This window comes from Magnolia sinica, chromosome 16, assembly GCF_029962835.1.
Source record: "Magnolia sinica isolate HGM2019 chromosome 16, MsV1, whole genome shotgun sequence".
Classification (NCBI taxonomy): domain Eukaryota; kingdom Viridiplantae; phylum Streptophyta; class Magnoliopsida; order Magnoliales; family Magnoliaceae; genus Magnolia; species Magnolia sinica.
Window position 1 is genome coordinate 16,887,187 of NC_080588.1, and position 24,377 is coordinate 16,911,563.

General features: G+C 41.3%; 1 protein-coding gene across 2 annotated transcripts in view; it reads right to left on the reverse strand.

Annotated features, from left to right (window-relative positions):
- Positions 1-294: 294 nt before the first annotated feature.
- Positions 295-24,377, reverse strand: part of LOC131229713 (glycine-rich RNA-binding protein 3, mitochondrial-like) — a 32,603-nt gene continuing 8,520 nt past the window's right edge. The window contains exons 1-5 of one of the 2 annotated variants that reach the window (XM_058225707.1): positions 4,613-4,637; positions 3,256-3,401; positions 3,103-3,171; positions 2,917-3,023; positions 295-1,446 (exon numbers count right to left, since the gene is read on the reverse strand). In XM_058225707.1, the coding sequence (XP_058081690.1) occupies positions 775-1,446; positions 2,917-3,023; positions 3,103-3,171; positions 3,256-3,391 (984 nt within the window). In that variant the 5' untranslated portion in view covers positions 3,392-3,401; positions 4,613-4,637 and the 3' untranslated portion in view covers positions 295-774. Of the gene's footprint in view, positions 1,447-2,916; positions 3,024-3,102; positions 3,172-3,255; positions 3,402-4,612; positions 4,638-24,377 lie in introns of those variants that run through there. The other variant, XM_058225706.1, reaches the window with a different exon arrangement.

Here is a 24,377-nt window from a genome sequence, read left to right on the forward strand (position 1 = left end):
AAAAGGGATTTTATTGATATTCCGCTCAGGAAGTATCAAGTCCACTCAGCCCAAGCCCAACCAATTTTTGGAGCTTGGATCAGGCTGGGGTCCTACGGGTAGCTTGGACCAGCCCAAAGTCTGTCCATAGCCAACACTAATCATAGTGACAGATCTCAGCAATTTCTTGGCGAAGAAGGTTTTCAAATTGAGGTTTTTCTCTGGATATTACAGGAAAATCTTGCAGCAACCAGTTCAACAGCTGATACTACAACTGCTCCTCCTGCACAAACTGGCTGGTATAGACATGCGAACTATTAAAAATAAAATATTTATTTTAAATTTTTAAATACACAACTTAGATAACATATTTCTTAATGGTTTTACTATTTTACAGGATAAAATAGTGAGAATATGGCAATAAAAACACAATAAAATCCACCAATATTTTGGTTTCTCACAATAATATCATTTTGTGATTTATTGCGATATTGTTTATTTTCAAAATCTCGGTGATAGTTGTCACACTGGGACTAACCTATATAGTGCCTGTCCATTTACAATGTGACCAAAAGTAGCAGGAAGGTTGTCAATACTTGCAGCAGCAGTCAGAATGGGGAAGAAAACACCAAAAAGTAATAAGAATACTGTAATAAAGATGAAAGAAACACCACTGAATATATCCATAAACTGCAGTTCACAGCAGTTTTCCTTCCTTTTTTTTCTCTACTTACTGGTTTATATACCAAAGTTCCATCTGCAGAATGTCTCTCGTTCCATCTTTCGCTCTTTTTGTCAACTACGCTTGTTGGCGTAATCATCGGGCTCATCATCATCATCTCTATAATTCCCTTCCAACGGACTGTCCTGATTATGACCATCATTCGTGAGGCCTTGCTCACTGCTGTAATGATCAGAGCTGCCAGTGCCTATACCTCCACTCCCACCAAAGTCACCAGTGATGCCACCACTGGCATAGCTGTCGCTTCCAGGGATGGTGGTGCTAGCATGGTTATCCCCGCTGCTGCCACCTGCAACACCGAAACTTCCACCGCTGCTGTTATCCCCGAAGCCACCGCTGCTGCTGCCACCATAGACGCCACTACCACCACCACTTCCACCATAGCTACTGCCTCCGCCACCGCTGCTGCTGCCACCATAGACGCCACCGCCACTTCCATCATAGCTGCTGCCTCCGCCACTGCTGCTTCCAAATCCATCACCACCATAATTACCACCCCCACCACCATAATTACCACCCCCACTATACCCACCACCTGTGCCGCCATAGCCACCTCCACCATAGCTGCCGCCGCCACTGTATCCACCACCTCCACCATAGCCACCCCCGCCACTGTATCCACCACCACCATAGCCGCCGCCACCATAGCCACCGCCACCGCCACCACGGAACCCTCCTGTCCTCTCCATTGCATAATTCACTCTAACCATCCTGCCGTGAAGATCCTGGAGGAAGATTACACCAAGCCAATAAATTCCTAATGTGATGGATCTATGTAGATGGACCCCAAAGGCAGTTCATATCAACTGGTGCAAAACCAAAAAAAAAAAAAAAAAAATCTTTTCCTTCTCTGTGAAATACTTTGTTACGCTTTGGGATGCTTCTGACTATGATCAGTAACATAGTTTTAAGACAAACTATCTGATATGATTCTATGATAACAAGCATGCAACATGGAGATGTTGGACACTATTCTTCCAAATTTTCCATCTCAAACATGTTTGTAGGCAGGGACAATGACGGCAACAACAACAACATCATTGGGAAAGTATTCACCGTCCTTGAAGGATACAAAAGAGCTAGTTTCTTCCAAGGTTATACCCGGATCATGGGTTGCTCCAATACATGATGTTGGAACATATACACCATGGGCACATAGGTGCTGCATGTCTGAATGTGCCAATGTGCTAGATGAGAACAAGCACCACATCTGCTTGCCCATCCACTCCTATTCCAAGGTGTTTGACAAACAGTTAGTCGGGAGAGCAAAATAGCCTATCCAGACAGGCCTTAGTTGGACAGACCTATCCAGAATGGCCCGTATGGGACTTTGATGTTACCAAATGGGCCCTTACTGTATATCCTGCCTGAATATTTTTATGTTGTCCACCTATATTGCTTAAACCAAAGGATGAATCTGTATATTCTCAACATAAATTTACATTGGGACCTGATCAACAATAAAAGTAGAGAATCACAACTTCAGATTGGTGAAAATAGTGACTGGATCACAAATGATCATATAATCCAGATCGCGTGATTCTGAACAAAAAAATGTAAAGGGGGTTGATGATCTAGTTCACATTGGTTTCCTTCATATAAAACCATGAAAATAGCGACCGGATCACAAATGATCATAATCCAGATCTCGTGATTCAGAACAAAAAATGTAAAGGGAGTTGATGATCTAGTTCACAATGTTTCCTTGACATAGAACCATGACCATTACACAAGTATAAGATCCAGACCGTCTGACAGGGCATGGCCCGAGATTAGCGAGACAGGAACTTCCTTACCACCCCCATTTACTGGCGTAGACATGGGAAGTTAGAAAATAATAGCAACAATCCACATTTAATAGGCAAAATACTTCTGATGACATGGCATCCAACCAATATGGTTTTTTGGGTGCTGGCCCAACAACAGTCCCAATCCCATAGACATGGGCCATGTGTAGGGATCTGCATTGAAGCAGGGAGTGGCCTTTCAATGGCACAACTCTGACCCCGTATTTTCTTGTTCTTTTTCATGCATATATATTTATCCAGACAGATGCACATGCGCACACACATGCGCACACCCGTGTGCACATGCATCACACCCCGACACACATCAAACACACACACATCAAACTCACACACACACACACACACACACACACATCAAGTCTTTGAGTGTACAAGTTGAAGTCATACCTTCCCATCCATGGCAGAGATGGCTGCAGAGGCCTCCTCACTAGATGTGAAAGTAATAAACCCAAAGCCTCTAGATCTGCCTGTCTCACGATCCATGATAACTCTCGCTGCAAGGAACCATCATCCTAATCAGGTTTGCTAGAAGACATTATGAATATGCACCCAGAAATGTAAATGGCAACATACCATCAATGATTTCTCCATAGTTAGTAAATGCTTCTCTAAGACTTGTGTCGTCAGTGCTATACGAGAGCCCTGAGACAGATCGTAAAGGTATCAAAAAAGGCAATAAAAAATTAGAATATTCACCATTATCAACAGTAGAAAGATCAAACACACCTCCAATGAAGAGCTTGGAAGATGACATGCAGCGTATTGCTTGGAATATCGATGGGTTTGATGCAGACAGCTCCGGTCTAATGTTCTTGCTCACAACTTGTTTGAGTAAATTTCCAACTCTATTGGCAAAAGCCATTGTTCAGAACCTAAATATAAACATGGTAACAGCAGAAACATTACTTCTCATTTTTCAAGATCCAACCAAAACCATGATAATGACAAAATAGATTAGTCTTTTTTATGAAAATAATGAGATGCATCTTCTAAACCATTTACAGTTCTTGCAAATAATATGCTCAAGAGAAAGGCAATAATCAACCATATTTATGAAAACATATTGTGACAGTTGATTAGCAAGACCCTGTATAAGGAACCATATAGATGAAAACACATTCCAAATAAACTTACCTGATAAAAATGAAAAAGAAAAAAGCATTTAACTGAGATGGCTAAAATTTCGATGAATCTCGATATGTAGACCCAACAATTTCAACAATTTAATTGGCAGATCACAGACATAGGGCAACTCAATCAGATATAGTGTAAGGAGACCCAAACTACATGCTTAAAGAGTAGAAAACGATCACAAAGATCATACATCAAGTCAAGAACATAACATGCACTGTTAAGGAGTCAGAAAAGGTCATAATGGTTTTATGTAGTTGAAAACATAAATGCAACCATCAATACGCCATGAACCCTCATCATGTGTATATTGAACAAAGCAACGCATAGAAGTAACCATAAAACTGGGAAAAAATAAAGCGGCTACAATCACAAAACGTGAAGGAGACAAATCTGTGGGGCTGTATACAAACTCACCAACACCCATGTTGGACTGTATACAAAGTCACCAACACTCAAGAAACTTCTCACATGAATTTAAAAAGAAGTCACCAACACTCATGTGGTACTGTATACAAAGTCACCAACACTTAACAGCAAACATCTCTGAAGAGGAAGGGGTGTGCTTGTATGTGGAAAATAGCAAACCATAGCCCATGAAAACACCCAAGGGTTTGTTAGCCAGCTGCACAAAAATTTGCACCCATAGGAAAGCCAAAAACCTCCGAGAGAAAGAGGGAGGCAATTAGAATTTTAAAATATGATGGCTTCAGAATTCCCAAAATCGCCAATCTAAGAAACATTCTCCAACATCAAACTGCCACATGCACGAGATGAGTGCACTAAAATGATGAATCATGTAACAAAAATGAGCTAATATTTTGTGCTTGCTGAAAGAATGTTTCGATATTTGGGATCCAAGGGAAAAGAAAGAAAATGTAGTAATTATCCAAATGAGCACTTCCAAAAAGATTGCTAAGAAAGTTATAAGTGAGGATAAGCATACACGTACAATAGATTGGGGACAAGAAAATGCAAGCAAGATGTCTTCAAACTGCAATAATGAGTGGGAGAAGCATGGGGACCTAGATCATGTTAGATCCATTAAGAGCAATAACCAGAGGGTACTAATAAAAGAATATGAAATCAAGGAAAGGTGGAGAAGATATTTTCAAAACTAGTTAATTGACAACCACAATGAGAGCATAGGGATAGAAAGAACCATGAATTCAATTGACATCGAAGATGGATAGTTTCATAGGATTAGTGATGAGGACATCACATCACGTACACCCTTACGTACGTATCAGAGGAGGAGGCGGGCCGCGCCGATTTCCCTGTGGCTAGGCGAGTACCTGTAATCATGTTGAATACCTCATGTGCATGTGCGAGCATCTGGAAGACCCCACACTGGGAAGATGCACATGGGCTGCATTATGGAGTGATCCAGACCGTTGGATCGGAGGGACGCGACGATCGGGCCATTGGATCACATGGATCGAATGATCGGGCCATTGATCGTCGATCGTCAACATCAATTTTAGACTTCATCATATTTTAGAATTTAGTTTCTGATTATTTTATATTTGGACACATTATGAGTGTTTTAGTTGATTTTAATTAGACTAGGTCTATTTTCATTAAAGTTCACAAGACAAGGATTTTTGTAATTTTTGAAACCTCTTGAATCTATAAAAAGAGGAGGGCGTGTGACCTCCCTCATTGAATTTCGTGATTTTTTTTTTTTTTTTTAAATAGAAGGATTTTTGTAATTTTTGAAACCTCTTGAATCTATAAAAAGAGGAGGGCGTGTGACCTCCCTCATTGAATTTCATGATTTTTTTTTTTTTTTAAATAGAGAGAGAGAGAGAGAGAAAAGCTCTTGCTTTCTTTTCCCATCTTCATGCGATTTGAAGATACTTCCTTACGATTTGGAAGGAAGATTAGTGCTGTCACGCCCCAGACTCGGTAACCGGACTCACAAGGAACTCAATAGCCGTTTCTAATCGCAAAAGCCTCCATAGTACCTCATTCTCGGCTCTTGAGGCAGGTTCCGATCCTGGGATCCCACAAGTAGGATTTCTATAACCGAATAACCATTTCCAATACGAGCATACCCAAGATCACAGCAAGTAACATCTCGAAAATAACAAAGGAACACATCGCAAAATCCACTATGAATTTAAACTATTACAAGTTACATAAGGTCCAAAAGGATATACATAAAATAATGAAAGAAAGAGGGAAAGGTCTGCAACACCGGGGTCCTCAAGCTCAACTCTAATCCAAGCTCTGCTGCTACGACGCCTGCCTAGGATCTCCTGCACGCATCAATCGTGCATAAGCTTGTAGAAGCCTAGAGGGTGGTAAAGGTGTGTGATAATGGTGTAAAGAAGAATAATAGGAGATGCAGGGAAATATGAACAATAACAATGTCGCTAGCCTTACCAAGGCTTACCATAAATACCATGCAATGAGTACAGGGCGCCATACCAAGGCGATGCATAAAGGGGCTTATACAGCCGATGCGAATGCGATGCAAAGTGATGCCAGTGCTCATATCCAATCCACATATTAAGTACTTTTCCAATCATAAGGAAATTAACGGGGTCCAGTACACTGCTGGATGACTGCCGCTCTCCAGACCCGCACAGCCAAACGAGCGTAAGAGACCTCACTACCCGCCCGTGGATAGCCAATCACCAACAAGGCTCGACGGAAGCGAACCCATTTACGAGCTGGTCAGACTCAGCCTAGCAATGCCTCCTCACACCAGGCGGGTAAGGCCACACCCCTACCCAACCGACTACACGACAGTGGGAGTCGCGGCCTAACGGTATAAGGCACTCGTGCGCTCATAGTTTCCACTCGGTCACGGCATTGGGGTGGATCCTTGGTACCATGTAAGTTTTGAGAATTTCACTCATGGGCATCCTATGCACCCGATATGCTCAAGTAACATTTCCAAAGTTCACACATACGGTCATCCATGAATATCCCTGCGGAGGCAAGGCCTTGATGAAGCAAGGGTGTTATCATCATGAAATGCGATACCAAAGCATGAGTCACACATACAAATCATGCACTAGCTTTAGGGACTCAATGTGCACAAGGGGAGAAACTTCATCCATCTATGACCACCACACAATGCAATCAATTCACATAGATGATGCATATGGGTCACAATGATGTAACTGCACTACCTGTAGAATGTAATCCTCCTTCCCAAGAAGGGACAACGTTTAGATACATAGACAGGTACTCCAAGGAGAAGTGAAGTCCTCTAGTGGGGGCCCAATACTTTGGAATGGCCCACAAGCTAAGAGAGTCATAAAGACCCAAGGAGGGAACGGTCCTAACAAGGTCCAAGGTGGGCCTTCAACCACCTACAAGGGCCCTATGGGCCTACCTTAAGGCCACCAAGGAGGACATTCAACCTCAACTGGGTCCCAAAAGGTAGCCCGCTAACTATACGCATGTAAAACAAGGCCCAAGGCCTAAATAATCCAGGCCTAGTGGGCCATACACAAGGCCCAACACTTAGGCAACATGGTGGGCCCTCAAGCAAGGTTTGGGCCCAATCATAAAGGTCATGAGTCCACTCATTGTGGTGGGCCTAATGGGCGGCCCATTATTCCAACTATATGGGCAATTTCATGTTTAAATCAAGTAAGTTGGGCCTCACATCTTGGCCCAAGTATGGGGTTAGTTTAATGGGCAACCAAGGGCCCAACTACTTGAGTACTTTGGTTCATAAAATCCATCACAATAGTGTGCTATTTATAAGCCCAAGGGTCAGGGGTCCATCAAGAAAATTCTAGGACAATGGGCCTAGGAAACCCAACCTGTAACTATGAATATTATTCCAATAAAATTCCATTTGAAGTGGGCCTTAAGTATGCACTAATTAAGCCCAAAATCTTATTAAAAATAGGGCAAGATATGTGTAATAATATCCCTAAATATGGTGGGCCATGCTGCAACAAAACATTCATTTATGGGCAACAACTTTGGGTTGGGCCTATTGTTGAAATTCCAGCAGTAACTTTGGGCTTATTGCTGAAATTCCAGCCCACCCACTATCTGGACTTGCTGGAAATTCAATATTAATAAATATATACATTTATTTTAGTCCCTGGTGACCCATACATGTCACAGAGAGCCCACCAGATGAAGGGAGTAAACAAAACACATAATTTAGGTGGGCGATGTTGCTGGACTGGACGTCCAGTAGCAGCCCAATGGGCCTGGGCGTCCCATGGTGGGCAGTCCAAGGGGCCTGGGTAATTGGCCCAAAAACTCATCCAATGGGCCCCAAATGGATACTACTGAAGGGGAGAATGATCACACCCCCTATGGACCCCACAATGGATGAACGGTGGACATAAAATGCATCAAGATGGGCCCACAAGGTGGCCTAGACGGCTAGCCAAGGCTAGATGCCCCAGCCTGGGCGTCCCAACCTAGTGGGCCACTCCAGGCCACACCACGGATGGTACAGGGGCCCGATGGCCCTGAAAATTTGCAGGGTGGTCCTTCCATGGGTGGGCCACACCTATACAAAATTTCGTAATTTTTGGATGATCAGAAGTATTTTAATTTAATTTAAAATTACAACCTATCCAGAAATTCTGCTGGGTAAAATGTTGTTGTCCATACAATGTTTATCCAATAAGGTGGGCCCAAACTTCATCTAGGAGGGGAGGGATGTATGATTAGTATTTTTCCCATAAAGTACAGCAAGGTGGGGTACACAAGTGGCCCACCCCTCAGAAAACCAAGCTGAAATTTGTGTTTTCCCTTCAATATACAAGGTTGGACGGTCCAGCAAGGTGGGCCCAAACTTCATCTAGGAGGGGAGGGATGTATGATTAGTATTTTTTCCATAAAGTACAGCAAGGTGGGGTCCACAAAAGTGGCCCACCCCTTAGAAAACCAAGCTGAATTTTGTGTTTTCCCTTCAATATACAAGGTTGGACGGTCCAGCAAGGTGGACCGCCCACCCCCTTTGGGCCTCATCTTTGGGTGCCTTTGCATGGACATTTTGAGATGTGATCCATCACACCTCAAGGTGGAGTCCACACCTTCATATTACACCCCACAACCTCAAGAAAAATAATGGAAATCATAATCCAAATCCATGCTAAACATTAACTAAAACAGTCCATGCAACAGTCTATATTTTTGGACAGCAATACATGGCTAGACATATCAGCCTATATCTCAATAAACACAGCAATTAAAAGGGTGTGTGGCCTTCCTTAATGGGCCCCACACATGTCCAAATCATGAACTAAGGTCAAGACACTTGCATGTATTAATTTAGGGTGTCCAAAAACCATGGAATAAGGTGGTAGGGGCGTCCCACCCTTGCTGAATTTTTGGGACGTCCCAGGCCCACTAAATGGGCCACACACATCATCATCGACAATAATAAGAGAAAGGAGAAGAAGAAATACAATCCGGTCATGGGGGTAGGGCCCCGCCACTAATGAGCCCTCCCAAGATTCAATCTCATCCATACAACTATGCTGATTGTACATGCAACAATAAACCAATGCATGCATAATCCATAACTAAAATGGATGGTTGGGATGTCATCCCAACATGACTTCTAGGGTCTAAATGCCCTTGAAATGAAGTAAATCATAAAATACATCATGATGGGGTCCATGGAGAATGGCCCTATCATGTACCATGACATACATGTAGGATGGGCCAAAGGGCCACATCCATGGGGTCAAATTGGATCCCCACCATGGATTGGTGGGTCCCATATGATCCACACAAGAAGAAATAAGAAGATTAAAAGGTAGAAATTAAATCAGCAAGATAATAATCACCCACTTGCAATCCAACTCCCAAACTTCTACACCATGAAGACCTTGGAGCAAGGAAGAGATTTTAATAGTGGAGATCTATTTTTAATGGTGGGATTAGAAGTATGTTGGGGATTAGAGGGCTGGAGAAAAGAGGGAGAAATGGACATTGGGAGAGGGAGAGGTTGCTAGCAAATGGAGGGAAATGAGAAAGACAGAGAGGGGTCATGATGAGTTTGTAAGAGAGGTCATGATTTCCTAAGGGAGGAGATTACAATGCTTAGGCTTTAGGCTAGGCTTGTGTAGTGTATGTTGAGGTGGGTGGTGTTTTCCATAGAACTTGTGTGGTGTGTGTAGTGTGCATAGGGACTTGTGCCAAGGAGGTGGTCCACATGCATTGCACGAAAGTGGGCCACATGATTAAGAATCATACTATGTAATGTTCATAACTTTTGATCCATATATCGGATGAACCCACAAGACACGTCGTTGGAACCGCAACGACGGTGCGAACAAGATGGCATAGGTCTCGGGTCGATCCGAGTCGGGTCTACGTGACCGGACTCAAGGATGACCGTAAACACTATCCGAGAGTCGCGGGTGGCCGGGATTCGACTGGTAGGCATGTGCATGTGTGTGTGAGTAGGCATTTTATTTCTTGTGGTCGCTTACTCTCACACACATGCACATGCCTACCGCAGGACCTCAAGACCCGACCCGAGTTCCTGCATGTGCATGTGTGAGTAGACATTTTATTTCTTGTGATCCCGCGGTCCTACCGGTCGAATCCCGACGACCCGCGACCCTCGGATAGTGTTTGCGGTCATCCTTAAGTCCAGTAACGTAGACCCGACTCGTATCGACCCGAGACCTATGCCATCTTGTTCGCACCGTCGTTGCGGTTCCAACGACGTGTCTTGTGCGTCCATCCGATATATGGATTAAAAGTTATGAACATTACATAGTATGGCCCTTAATCACGTGGCCCACTTTTGTGCAATGCATGTGGAGCACCTCCTTGGCACAAGTCCCTATGCACACTACACACCACACAAGTTCTATGGAAAACACCACCCACCTCAACACACTACACATTGTAATCTCCTCGTAATCTCCTCCCCTAGGAAATCATGACCTCTCTTACAAACTCATCATGACCCCTCTCTCTCTTTCTCATTTCCCTCCATTTGCTAGCAACATCTCCCTCTCCCAATGTCCATTTCTCTCTCTTTTCTCCGGCCCTCTAATCCCCAACATACTTCTAATCCCACCATTAAAAATAGATCTCCAGCATTAAAATCTCTTCCTTGCTCCAAGGTCTTCATGGTGTAGAAGTTTGGGAGTTGGATTACAAGTGGGTGACTATTATCTTGCTGATTTAATTTCTACCTTTTAATCTTCTTATTTCTTCTTGTGTGGATCATATGGGACCCACCAATCCATGGTGGGGATCCAATTTGACCCCATGGATGTGGCCCTTTGGCCCATCCTAGATGTATGTCATGATACATGATAGGGTCATTCTCCATGGACCCCATCATGATGTATTTTATGATCTACTTCATTTCAATGGCATCTAGACCCTAGAAGTCATGTTGGGATAGCATCCCAACCATCCATTTTAGTTATGGATTATGCATGCATTGGTTTATTGTTGCATGTACAATCAACATAGTTGTATGGATGAGATTGAATCTTGGGAGGGCCCATTAGTGGCGGGGCCCTACCCCTATGGCCGGATTGTGTTTCTTCTTCTCCTTTCTCTTATTATTGTCGATGATGATGTGTGTGGCCCATTTAGTGGGCCTGGGACGTCCCAAAAATTCAGCAAGGGTGGGACGCCCCTACCACCTTATTCCATGGTTTTTGGATACCCTAAATCAATGCATGCAAGTGTCCTGACCTTAGTTCATGATCTAGACATGTGTGGGGCCTGCTAAGGAAGGCCACACACCCTTTTAATTGCTGTGTTTATTAAGATATAGGCTGATACGTCCAGCCATGTATTGCTGTCCAAAAATCTAGACTGTTGCATGGACTGTTTTAGTTAATGTTTAGCATGGATTTGGATTATGATTTCCATTATTTTTCTTGAGGTTGTGGGGTGTAATATGAAGGTGTGGACCCCACCTTAAGGTGTGATGGATCACACCTCAAAATGTCCATGCAAAGGCACCCAAATATGAGGCCCAAGGGGGGTGGGCGGTCCACCTTGCTGGACCGTCCAACTTTGTATATTGAAGGGAAAACACAAATTTCAGCTTGGTTTTCTAAGGGGTGGGCCACTTTTGTGGACCCCACATTGCTGTACTTTATGGGAAAAATACTAATCATACATCCCTCCCCTCCTAGATGAAGTTTGGGCCCACCTTGCTTGACCGTCCAACCTCGTATGTTTAAGGGAAAACACAAATTTCAGCTTGGTTTTCTGAGGGGTGGGCCACTTTTGTGGACCCCACCTTGCTGTACTTTATGGGAAAATTACTAATCATACATCCCTCCCCTCCTAGATGAAGTTTGGGCCCACCTAATTGGATAAACATTGTGTGGACAGCAACATTTTACCCAGCAGAATTTTTGGATAGGCTGTTATTCTAAATTAAATTAAAATACTTCTGATCATCCAAAAATTATGAAATTTTGTATAGGTGTGGCCCACCCATGGAAGGACCACCCTGCAAATTTTCAGGGCCATCGGGCCCCTGTACCATCCGTGGTGCGGCCTGGAGTGGCCCACTAGGCTGGGATGCCCAAGCCGGGGCGTCCAGCCTTGGCTGGCCATCTAGGCCACCTTGTGGGCCCATCTTGATGCATTTTATGTCCACCGTTCATCCATTGTGGGGTCCATAGGGGGCGTGATCATTCTCCCCTTCAGTAGTATCCATTTGGGGCCCATTGGATGAGTTTTTGGGCCAATTACCCAGGCCCCTTGGACTGCCCACCATGGGACGCCCGGGCCCATTGGGCTGCTACTGGACATCCAATCCAGCAGCATGGCCCACCTAAATTATGTGTTTTTACTCCCTTCATCTGGTGGGCCCTCTGTGACATGGGTCACCAGGGACTAAAATAAATGTATATATTTATTAATATTGAATTTCTAGCAAGTCCAGATAGTGGGTAGGCTGGAATTTCAGCAATAAGCCCAAAGTTACTGCTGGAATTTCAACAATAGGCCCAAAGTTGTTGCCCATAAATGAATGCTTTTGTGCAACATGGCCCACCATATTTAGGGATATTATTACACATATCTTGCCCTATTTTTAATAAGATTTTGGGCTTAATTAGTGCATACTTAAGGCCCACTTCAAATGGGATTTTATTGGAATAATATTCATAGTTACAGGTTGGGTTTCCTAGGCCTATTATCCTAGAATTTTCTTGATGGACCCCTGACCCTTGGGCTTATAAATAGCACACTATTGTGATGGATTTTATGAACCAAAGTACTCAAGTAGTTAGGCCCTTGGTTGCCCATTAAACTAACCCCATACTTGGACCAAGATGTGAGGCCCAACTCACTTGATTCAAACATGGAATTGCCCATATGGTTGGAATAATGGGTCGCCCATTATGCCCACCACAATGAGTGGACTCATGACCTTTATGATTGGGCCCAAACCTTGCTTGAGGGCCCACCATGTTGCCTAAGTGTTGGGCCTTGTGTACGGCCCACTAGGCCTGGATTGTTTAGGCCTTAGGCCTTGTTTTACATGCGTGTAGTTAGCGGGCTACCTTTTGGTTGAATGTCCTCCTTGGTGGCCCTAAGGTAGGCCCATAGGGCCCTTATAGGTGGTTGAAGGCCCACCTTGGACCTTGTTAGGACCGTTTCCTCCTTGGGTCTTTATGACTCTCTTAGCTTGTGGGTCATCCCAAAGTATTGAGCCCCCACTAGAGGACTTCACTTCTCCTTAGAGTACTTGTCTATGTATCTAGACCTTGTACCTCCTTGGGAAGGAAGAATATATTCTACAGGTAGCACACTTACATCATTTTGACCCATATGCATCATATGTGTGAATTGATTGCATTGTGTAGTGGTCATAGAGGGATGGAGTTTCTCCCCTTGTGCACATTGAGTGCCTAAAGCTAGTGCATGATTTCATGCATTAGCATCGCATTTCATGATAATACCGCCCTTGCTTCATCAAGGTCTTGCCTCCACAGGGATATTCATGGATGGCAGTATGTGTGGACATCAGAAATATTACTTGAGCATATCGGGTGCATAGGATGCCCATGGGTGAAATTCTCAAAACTTTCATGGTACCAAGGATCTGCCCCAATGCCATGACCGAGTGGAAACTATGAGCGCACGAGTGCCTTATACCGTTAGGCCGCGACTCCCACTGTCTTGTAGTCGGTTGGGTAGGGGTGTGGCCTTACCCGCCTGGTGTAAGGAAGCATTGCTAGGCTGAGTTTGACTAGCTCGTAAATGGGTTCGCTGCTATCGAGCCTTGTCGGTGATTGGCTGTCCACGGGCAGGTAGTGAGGTCTCTTACGCTCGTTTGACTGTGCGGGTCTGAAGAGCGGCAGTCATCCAACAGTGTACTAGACCCCGGTGATTTCCTTATGATTGGAAAAGTACTTGATATGTGGATTGGATATGAGCACTGGCATCACTTTGCATCGCATTCACATTGGCTGTATAAGCCCCTTTATGCATTACCTTGGTATGGTGCCCTGTACTCATTGCATGGTATTTATGGTAAGCCTTGGTGAGGCTAGCAACATTGTCATTGATCATATTTCTCTGCATATCCTATTAATCTTCTGTGCACCATTTTCACACACCTTCACCACCCTCTAAGCTTCTATAAGCTTATGCACGATTGATGCGTGCAGGAGATCCTAGGTATGCGTCGTAGCGGTAGAGCTTGGATTAGAGTTGAGCTTGAGGACCCCAGTGTTGCAGACATTTCCCTCTCTTTCATTATCTTATATATGTCCTTTTGGACCTTATGTGACTTGTAATAGTTCAAATTCATAGTGGATTTTGCGATGTGTTCATTTGTTATTTTCGAGATGTTACTTGTTGTGATCTTGGGTATGCTCGTATTAGAAATGGTTATTCGGTTATAGAAATCCTCCTTGTGGGATCCCAGGATCGGAACCTGCCACAGGAGCCGACAGTGAGGTACTACGGAGGCTGTTGCGATCAGAACCGGCTATCGGGTTCCTTGTGAGTCTGGTTACCGAGTCTGGGGTGTGACAATGCGATGCTAATCTTCATCAACGGATGTGTGAGATCTCCATCTATCCCCACACCATCTTCTCTTTTCTTCCCCATCCGGGTATTTTCTTCAGATTCTTAATTATCTCATCACAAATCTTCGTCTTCTCCCAAACCCAACTTTTCCATACTCATCCTCAACCCAAACCCTAACCGACCTAAACTCATCCTCCTACGCCACACGTGTGAAACCCACCTGCCCCTTTTGGTTTCCCACCATCATTATAGCAAAACTCCTTTCTTCCATCCCCGAAACCCTAACCCTCAACCTAAATTTCCTACTTTCCCAAATTACCAAAACCCTAATTTTCACCCTACATTGTATTAGCTTTCCTATTTTGAAATAAACTATATCTTATGCTAATTGGATGTCCCTACATCCATTAAATCCTAGTTTCTTTTTATTTTAATGATCTTGAGTTACGATGTTGGTAGCTTAGGCTAGGATTATGCATGGCTTTCTTTTGATTTTCATGATATTTGTGATGATTATAGCGATGTTTATGTTTTTTTATTAAATATCTTAATTCGGCTATTTGATCTCACATGTTACTCAGTTCATGCATCGGTCCTACATCAATTAGGGTATCTAAAAGTGAAAGAAGCTTACAGAAATATGAAAACAGGGAAGGCCCTTGGACCAGTTGCATACCAATAGAGGTCTAAAAGTGTATGGGAGATACTGGGTTATTTTGGCAAACAAAGTTATTCAACAAGATTGTAAGATCGAAGGAAATGTAAATGAATGAAGGAAAAGTACCATGATACCTATTTGTAAGAATAAAGGTCCTAATTAGACAATTGATGGAGAAGAAGTGGGGGAAGGATCTCCACATGGTCTTTATTGGCCACAAGAAGACATTCAATAAGGTTCATTGAGAGTTAATCTGGTGTGTGTTTGGAAAGAAAGGAATTTCAAGAGGATATATTGACGTAATTAAGGATATGTATCAGCTCATAATGTAGTTAGTAAAAAAAAAATTAAGGATATGTAAGAGTGGTAACAAATGTGAGGACCACTAGCAGAGAAACAGGTGGGTTCCCAATTACTTTAGGCTTGCACGAGGGGTCGACATTGAGCAAGTACCTTTTTGCATTGGTTATGGACAATTTAATGACACATTTGTGGGGAGAGATCCCATGGTGTATGTTGTTTGTAAATGACATGGTTTTAATTAACAAGACAAGGGAGGGCATAAGCACAAAGCTAGATTTATGGAGGGATGCTATAGAATCTAAAGGATTTAAAATTCGTTGAAGTCCAATGGAGTATATGGAGTGCAATTTTAGTAACAATAGGAGTGAAAAATAAGAAATTAGTTAAGATTATTGACCAAAAAGTTTCCCAAAATGACCAATTTCGATACCTTGGGTCGATTATTAATGACAGTGTAGGGATTGAGAAGGATGTTGCCCATAGATTCAAGTTAGGTGGAAGAAATGGAGATGTCTCTGGAGTTTTACGTGATCATTGTGTGCCACTAAAACTGAAAAGGAAATTTTACAAAATAGTTATAAGACTAGCCATTCCTTTATCTTTTTTGAAAGATGCTAGCCATGCTTTACAGGACACATAATGTTGGGCATTTAAGTAATAACATGTTCATAGGACGAGTGTAGCTGAAATGAGGATGCTGAGATGGATTAGTGACAAGACAAGGATAGAATTAGAAATGAATGCATTCGAGGGATCTTAAGAGTAGCACCAATAGGTACCAAAGATGAGGGAAAGTAGACTTAAATGGTTTGGGGATGTGCAACAGAGATCAAGAATCGCGTCAGTTAAGAGTGAGTGGGTACAATTTGAAGGTTCTAAAAGGGCAAGCAAAAGGTCCGAAAGGATGCGGATGGAGGTAGTAAGACAAGGCTTAATGACCTACGGTCTAACTGAAGGCTTTGGATCAGCCTCATGTTGGTCTAACTGAAGGCTTTGGATCGGCCTCATTTTTGGGCTCATGCCCTAAAATGAGATGGCAAAACAGCTGAACAGGGTTGATTTCTCACAGACATCAAGATGGGGGCCATTATGGGCATCCCCGACGCTAAGGCAGAGTTATTACATCTCTGTACAAGTTCACCTCCCAAGATTTCGAAGTTAAAATTTCAAAATGTTTCCATCGTTTTCATTGGACGGGGATTGCATACTAACACCTATTGGACGATGGACGGTTCAATGTGGGCCCCACCATGATGTATGTGTTTTATCCACGTTGTTCATCCCTTTTTGCAGCTCATTTTATGGCATGAGCTCAAAATTGAGGCAGATCCAAATCTCAGGTGGACCACACCACATGAAACCGTGGAGATTGAACGCCCACCATAAAAACCTTCTTGGGGGCCACAAAAGCTTTGGATCAAGCTGATATTTGCGATTTCCCTTCATCCAGGTCTGTGTAACCTAATCAACAAGTTGGATGGAAAATCAACATCACAATGGGCCCTCATAAGTTTTTAATGGAGGGTGTTCAATAACCATTGTTTACCTGTCATGTTGACCACGTGAGATTTGGATCTACCTACTTTTTGGGCTCATGACCCAAAAGGAATTTCATCATTGAAATTCAGATATACCAACTCTGCCTATATGCTATGGGTCTCTCCAAATTTTGAGGAGAGAGACCATCATATTTCATCCTCATTTTCACGTAATAAACTAAGTTTTTTCATCGGCACATGACAATGGCTCATCATTGTCATTTGTTTGTCTTATGAAGACCATTCAAAGGTTGGATTTCATATAATTGCACACCATATACATTAATGTTATATATTACGCAGATGATAGTAACCGTGGTATGGTTTTCTTTTTTTCTTTTTTCTTTTTTACAATTAGATAAAAGTTTGATACTAATCGTACTTGCGAAACTATCATTTTATCTATATAATTTTATTATACTTATTTCAAAATTTTATGCAAAGAGAAGAAGAACAAGAACAAGAAGAAATTGAAGAAGATAGAGATATCTTACAATAAAAGTTAAGCGTTTTTTACGCAATTTTGTTTTAAAGAATGTTATTGTCGCTCCTTTTTTTTGGCTCATTCCCTCTATATATTTTCATTGTATATGTACCAATTTAAATACAGTAAAAAGATTCAATAGAGAGTGACCAAATTGAAGTGGTAATAGAACGTTCTTTTCCTCTCTTTTTTTCCTTGTTTAACTTTTGTCTATATTATTTCATCTTTCTTGTAAAGAATTTTTTGGCTTTTTCAACAGATATGCAAGTGAATTTAAAAATCTAATGAATTACAACGATCCCTAACAATGGTTTTTTTTCTTCCAAATTGATCCAAATTAGCCCGGACAAAAAAAGGGACCATTTTGGATCTCGAAAAATGTGGATCACGCCAATCATCTAATCGTTCACATGGGCTTTTTTAAGAATTATTAACATACGATCTTTAAGGCCGAGATGGGCATCATAAGTGGAGAATTTAGACATCAAAGACCACTCAAAACATCAGTGAGAAAGAATGACCATAACAGTCCAATAAGTTGGCCACTTGAAGCATCAAAACTGATTGTGGTCACTTTAGTAGTCAACGAATTGAAGCATAATTGCTGATTATCATCAGTTTTAATTGGTATTTCATCACTCCATTCTTACAATTGATAATTGCATTTGATGTAGCAAAGAATGGGCGACCAAGGATGACGGGAATATGAGTGCTTGCTTCAATGACAGGCTGAGTGTCTAGAACAATAAAATCTATTGGATAGTAGAATTTATCGACTTGCACTAGCACGTCCTCGATTATCCATCTCCGTACATAAACTGAACGGTCAGCAAGTTGTAGTCTGTTCCTGGTGGTTTTGAATTCACCAAGGTCAAGTTATTCGTATACTAAGTAAGGGATCAGATTTACACTTGCCCCCCAAGTCAAGAACTGCATGCTCAATCCGGTGATTCCCAATTACACAAGTGATGGTTGGGCTACCTGTTGAGGGTCAAATATTGCATATTAGACCCCAATTATTACCTGATTTTACGAACATGATAATGCTTAACGTCCTATTTTAATCGTATTTTTGTTGCAAGGTGAATTTAAAGAGCTTGGACTGAAAAGGGCATTAAAAGCATGGATTTAACGCTCTAAAATCAAAGGGGATCAAGATCAAGGAATTTACATGCCAAAGATCCGAGAAGATCAAGTGATTGGGTTTAAACGGGCCTGAAAGTAGTTCAGAATGCAAGATCACAGGGTTCCCACCATCCGTTCGGCTCGAAACTTTATATCTGGCCTGAGGACCATAAATTAACCGTACACATCAAAATTCAGCTCTTGGATCAGTGTATAAGTGACCCGATGGACAAGATCAAACAATAACCATTAAGAAAGAATCTTGGACATCCTTAGGAGATCGGGACCCAAACTGAACCGATGGAAAGAACATGAAAAACGATGGATATCTGCCAAATTTCAAGGTGTTTGGATGTTGTACTCTAACATAACTGACGCCGAAAGGTGATTGAGGAATTGATGGCAATTTTGTAAATAAAACTAGCACCATGCATGGCACTGTGCAACCAATACCAGATTTAACAGTAAGTGTCAATTTCCACTTATTTAGATGGTGCGGCCCACCTGATTTACGAAACTTCCTCAACTTTTACCCCTGTCATAAAATAGTGGGACAGACGGTGAACGGAGAGGATTGCTTACCAAACATCACAGTGGACCCCACCTGATGCTACGACCAATATGTGTCAATGTTACGTTGCCTCAACAAGCACGTTAGAGCGTTGATACGGTCGGATTTTCAAATGTATTGTGGCCCACCTGAGACTCGGATTTGTCCCATATTTGACGCCATTGCTGGGCATGACCTTGCAAATCTGATGGACGGAGTGGATTTCCTGTCCAACTTCGATCATGGGCCCCACCAAGAATCAGCGCAAGATGAATTGCGCAGGCTGCACACGTCGTAAAAACCGGAGGATCTGGACGATCCGGCGATCACGGTCAGGGTCGGATCACTGATCCAGACTGTCCAACCAAAGGAGAAGATGATTTCGACCACATTCATGTGGTCGGATTTCATTCTTTTAGAAATCTGACTTCCCAAAGTTAAAACAAACGCAAACATTGCTGCGTGATTCCTTCTGCGTAACTAGCTTATGCACCAACAACGTCCACCCACCGCCATCATCTGCTGCTATAAAAGGAGAAGAGAGAGAGTGATGGGATCATCTTACACACGTGAAGAAGAGAGAGAGAGAGGAGAGTTGGGACGTGGAGGGCAGCCGTGGAGGCAAATCTGGAAGCCAGTTTCCAGAAGTTCCTTTCTTCTTTTTTTTCTTTGTTTATTACTTTCTGTTTCTGAGATTTTAGCATGTTTATGATAAGTTAAACCTCTTAGCTAGGGCTAAGAGGTGAAGCTTGTAAGGTGATTGGGATGTTTGCTTGGTTTTGATTCATGTTTTGTTGAACTCTTTTGGATTCTAGTTTAACTATGAAGGTATACTTTTAGTTTTTAATGGTTTTTTGTGACTTAAATTACAATGGATCTGCGATAGCTTTAAGTATGCTCTTTCCATTATTGAGATTGTGAAATTAGTAAGACCTGTTGTTCACCATCGTCCCATGGGCATGGTAGGGTGACGGAATCCTTCCTAACTTTCACAATTCTCCTATGATTGGCTGTGAGATTAGTAAACTGCTATTGTTTGCCAGTCTCCTGGGCATGGTTAGGTGACGGAATCACTTCCAAATCTTCACCACTTTTATCTATTGATAATTAGATCCATGAGAAGTTCAGAGATCTGACAAATCTCTTCTTACCAATTGGATAGGATAGGACTCTGATTCCAGTTGTGTCCTTGAATCAATGCAAGGTAGCTTCCCGATTGCTCCAAGTGGATCCTTGGCACCCTAGTTTCCCACCTTTAGATTTTCCAAGTTTTAGTTAATAATTCACCATTACTCTCTTAATTCTTTCTGATTTAGATTACATCTTCACCTAGTTCTAGTTCGAGTTACTTTCAGATTACATACAAGGTTCCATCCCTGTGGATTCGACCTAGGTCTTACCGAGATTATTACTACATCACGACCCTACACTTGGGGTTGTGAACACTACCGAGATCTTTGTATTTCTATGGTACATCTTGCTTGAGGATGGCACTCACTTTCTCAATCAATAAGATTTTCTTTTGTATGTTTTGTCGTCTTTTGATAGTGCATAGATCTTTTAGAAACTTGGCATGTGAGAGAATTTGCTTAATGGCATCCAATATAGGGATATTGACCTTCACCTGTTTAAACACCTCTAAGATATCCCAAGTGTTGGCCAAAGGCTTACGTGAAATCAACCGTTGTGGGACTAGTGCAACAGGCTTGTAGTGTGTTTCTGGTTCTTACTCATGTGGGACGTCACTAATTCCATTATTCCCCTTGGATTCTTCCAAGTCCTTAGGCTTCTCAGCCCTCGTCAGAATGGTTTTGTCAATTGTCTTTCCACTTCTAAGGGTAGTAATGGATTTAGCTTGCTCCACATGTTGGTTCAAAGAGCTCGGGTCACTTATTTCACATTGCAATTTCGCAATGTGAAATCACACTAATCATCTAACCGTTCACGTGGGCCTTTTTTAGAATTATTAACATCCGATCTTTAAGGCCGGGATGGACATCATAAGTGGGGAATTTATACATAAAATACCACTCAAAACATCGGTGAGAAAGAACGACCACGATAGTCCAATAAGTTGGCTACTTGGAGCATCAAAACTGATTGTGGCCACTTTAGTAGTTGACGAATTGAAGCATAATCACCAATTATCATCAGTTTTAATTGGTAGTAACTATACTTCAATTCGTCGACTACTGAAGTGACCATTATCAGTTTTGATGCTCAAAGTGACCCACTTGTTGGACTGTTGTGGTCGTTCTTTCTCATTGATGTTTTGAGTTGTCTTTGAGGTCTAAATTCTCCACTAAAGATGCACATCCCAGTCCTAAAGATCATGTGTTAATGATCCCCAAAAAGACCCACATGAGCAGTCAGATGATTGATGCAGTCCACATACGTTTAGAAGCCCAAAATGGCCAATTTCTTTGCACCGCTAATCTAGACCAATCTAGAATAGGAAAAAAAAAAAAAAACATTATTAGGGACCCATTGCATTTTTACATTTCATTTACACTGTAATCCATTGGATTTTTACATTCACCCGCACATCTGTTGAAAAAGCCAAAAATATCTTTATAAGAAAGATGGGATAACAAAAACAAACATAAAAAGGGGGGGGAAAAAAGAACATTCTATTAGCACTCTAATTTTCAATTTGGTCCATCTCTATTGAATATTTTTACTGCATTTAAAGCGGTACACATGCAAAGAAATTATTTTGAGGGAGACAGTCAAATTTAAAATTAAAAAAATTTAAATTTTAAAAAACAAAAAAAAAAAAAAAAACAGCAACAACATTTTTTAACACAAGATAAAATAAAATAAAAACTAACGTTTATGAACTTTTATCAACTTTGTCGTAAGATATCCATCTTCTTCTTCTTCTCTCCACATAAAATTTTCAACTCAATAGAATAAAATTATATAGATAAAGAATAGTTTCGCGAGTACTATTAGTAACAAACTTTTATCCAATTGCCAAAAAAATAAAATTTAAAAAAAAAAAAAAATCATACCACAGTTACTGTCATATGCATAATATAGAACATAAATGTATATGGAGTGCAATCATATGAAATCCACCCTTGAATGATCCTCATTCGACAAACAAATAACAATGATGGGCCATTATCATCTACCGATGGAAAAACTTAGTTTATTACATGAAAAGGGGGATGAAATATAATGGTCTCTCTCTCCTCGAAATTTTGAAAAGGGGGATGAAATATGGTCTCTCTCTCCTCAAATTTTGGAGAGGCCCATAGCCTACAAACAGAGTTAGTAACAAATTTCAATGATGAAATTCCTTTTAAGGCATTAGCACAAAAATTAGGTAGATCCAAATACAAGGTGGACCACACCACGACAAAACAGTGGTTACTAAACGCCCATAATTAAAAACTTCCTAGTGCCCATGATAAAGTGGAATTGCAAAACAGGATTCATGTATCTGACCCTAATTAATCGGGACAAGGTTTAGATGATGATGATGATGATAATGATGAGTATTTCCATGAGCACCCTTGAAACATGGATTCCATTTCTAGGGCTTGTTTGGATTGTTGGAAAAGAAAAGAGAAACTTAACAGTCCCGAGTAAGATGTCGTTGAAACTTCTATAACATTTCTCAGCTTGAAAACAAAGTAAACATTGTTAAGAAATAGTAGTATACATGTTGAAATTTTGTGTAATTTGTTTGACGATATTCTTTGTAATTTCCATCTACTATGAGAGCATTCTTGTAATCTATGTAGTAATCTACGTAGATCTTTTAGATAGGATTGAGAAGATTTCCAGGATCTATCTAGATGAGCTTGAGAAAATCTCTAGAATCTTCAAGGTACACTTAAGAGGTTTATAAACACCATAACTTTGTATTCATTCCAATTATTCGATTGAGAAATAGTTCTTATACTCCAAGGTTCTTTCATGGTGTAATGATGATAATGACAACCAGGATTATCCTATACTAATGACATCCGGAGTGATGGCGATGATATTGATGATAACGACGACGCCGACGATGTTCTTTTATCAAGAGCCAACAATGATCTTGAGATAATTATGAGACCACAATTAAAATTGACAAAAAATTATCTACTCAGCACCCTCACCAATCAGACAAAAAAATAATAATAATAATAACATCATAATTAACTGGCTGATCAAAATAAAATGGACTAATCTCTTCATAAAAATTCCTTAAAATCAATTAAAATGGAAGTGCAAAACAGAGATGGGAAACAAACATAGAACATGACCTGGAGATGATTATGATACCACAAGAAAATTTGACAAAAAATTATATACCCGGCACCTTTACCAATAAGACAACAAAAAAATATATATTAATATCATAATTAACTGGCTGAGCAAAATAAAAAGGATTATTCTCTTGATAAAAATCCCTAAAATTAACTAAAATGGAAGTACAAAACAAAGATGGGAAACAAATACAACAAATATTTAACATTTATAAGTGAATTAAATCCATTATGTCATTGGGAACTGATTTCCAAAAACAAAACCAATCATAAGATTAAAAGACCCAAAAAACAAAGATCAACAGCAAAAACTCCGGTTAACAAATGCAATCCATCTTAACACAAACATAGCCTTACACTAACTTGAGTGCAGTGCACGCAATAAGGAAGCTGGTCAATTGCTCTCACGTTCGATTCCAATTCCTATCACTAGGAATCTTTCATTACAGCCAAAATTGATCATTGCACAAATAAAGACCCCTAAAACAAATGTTTTGAAAACAGGTCAACACACCAAATTGGAGAAACAGGCAAATGCTCATCCAATCCATGTGATTTGTGATGGACAGCAGTTCATCCACGGTGGAAGTAAGGAACCCATCCAATGAGTGGTCTTGATCATGTTCTGCTGCGTCACGTCCCTAATTTGAGTGTAGTGCATCAGATAAGGAAGCTAGTCCATAGCACTCAGGTTAGAGTCCAATGTTTTGTATCACTAGAAATCTTTCGCTTACAGTCAAAATCAATCATTTCCCATGAAACAAATTTTCTATTGTTTGTGAAGACTTTTGTCTGAGAATTGGTGGGAAACACCATTTCTCACGTCCGC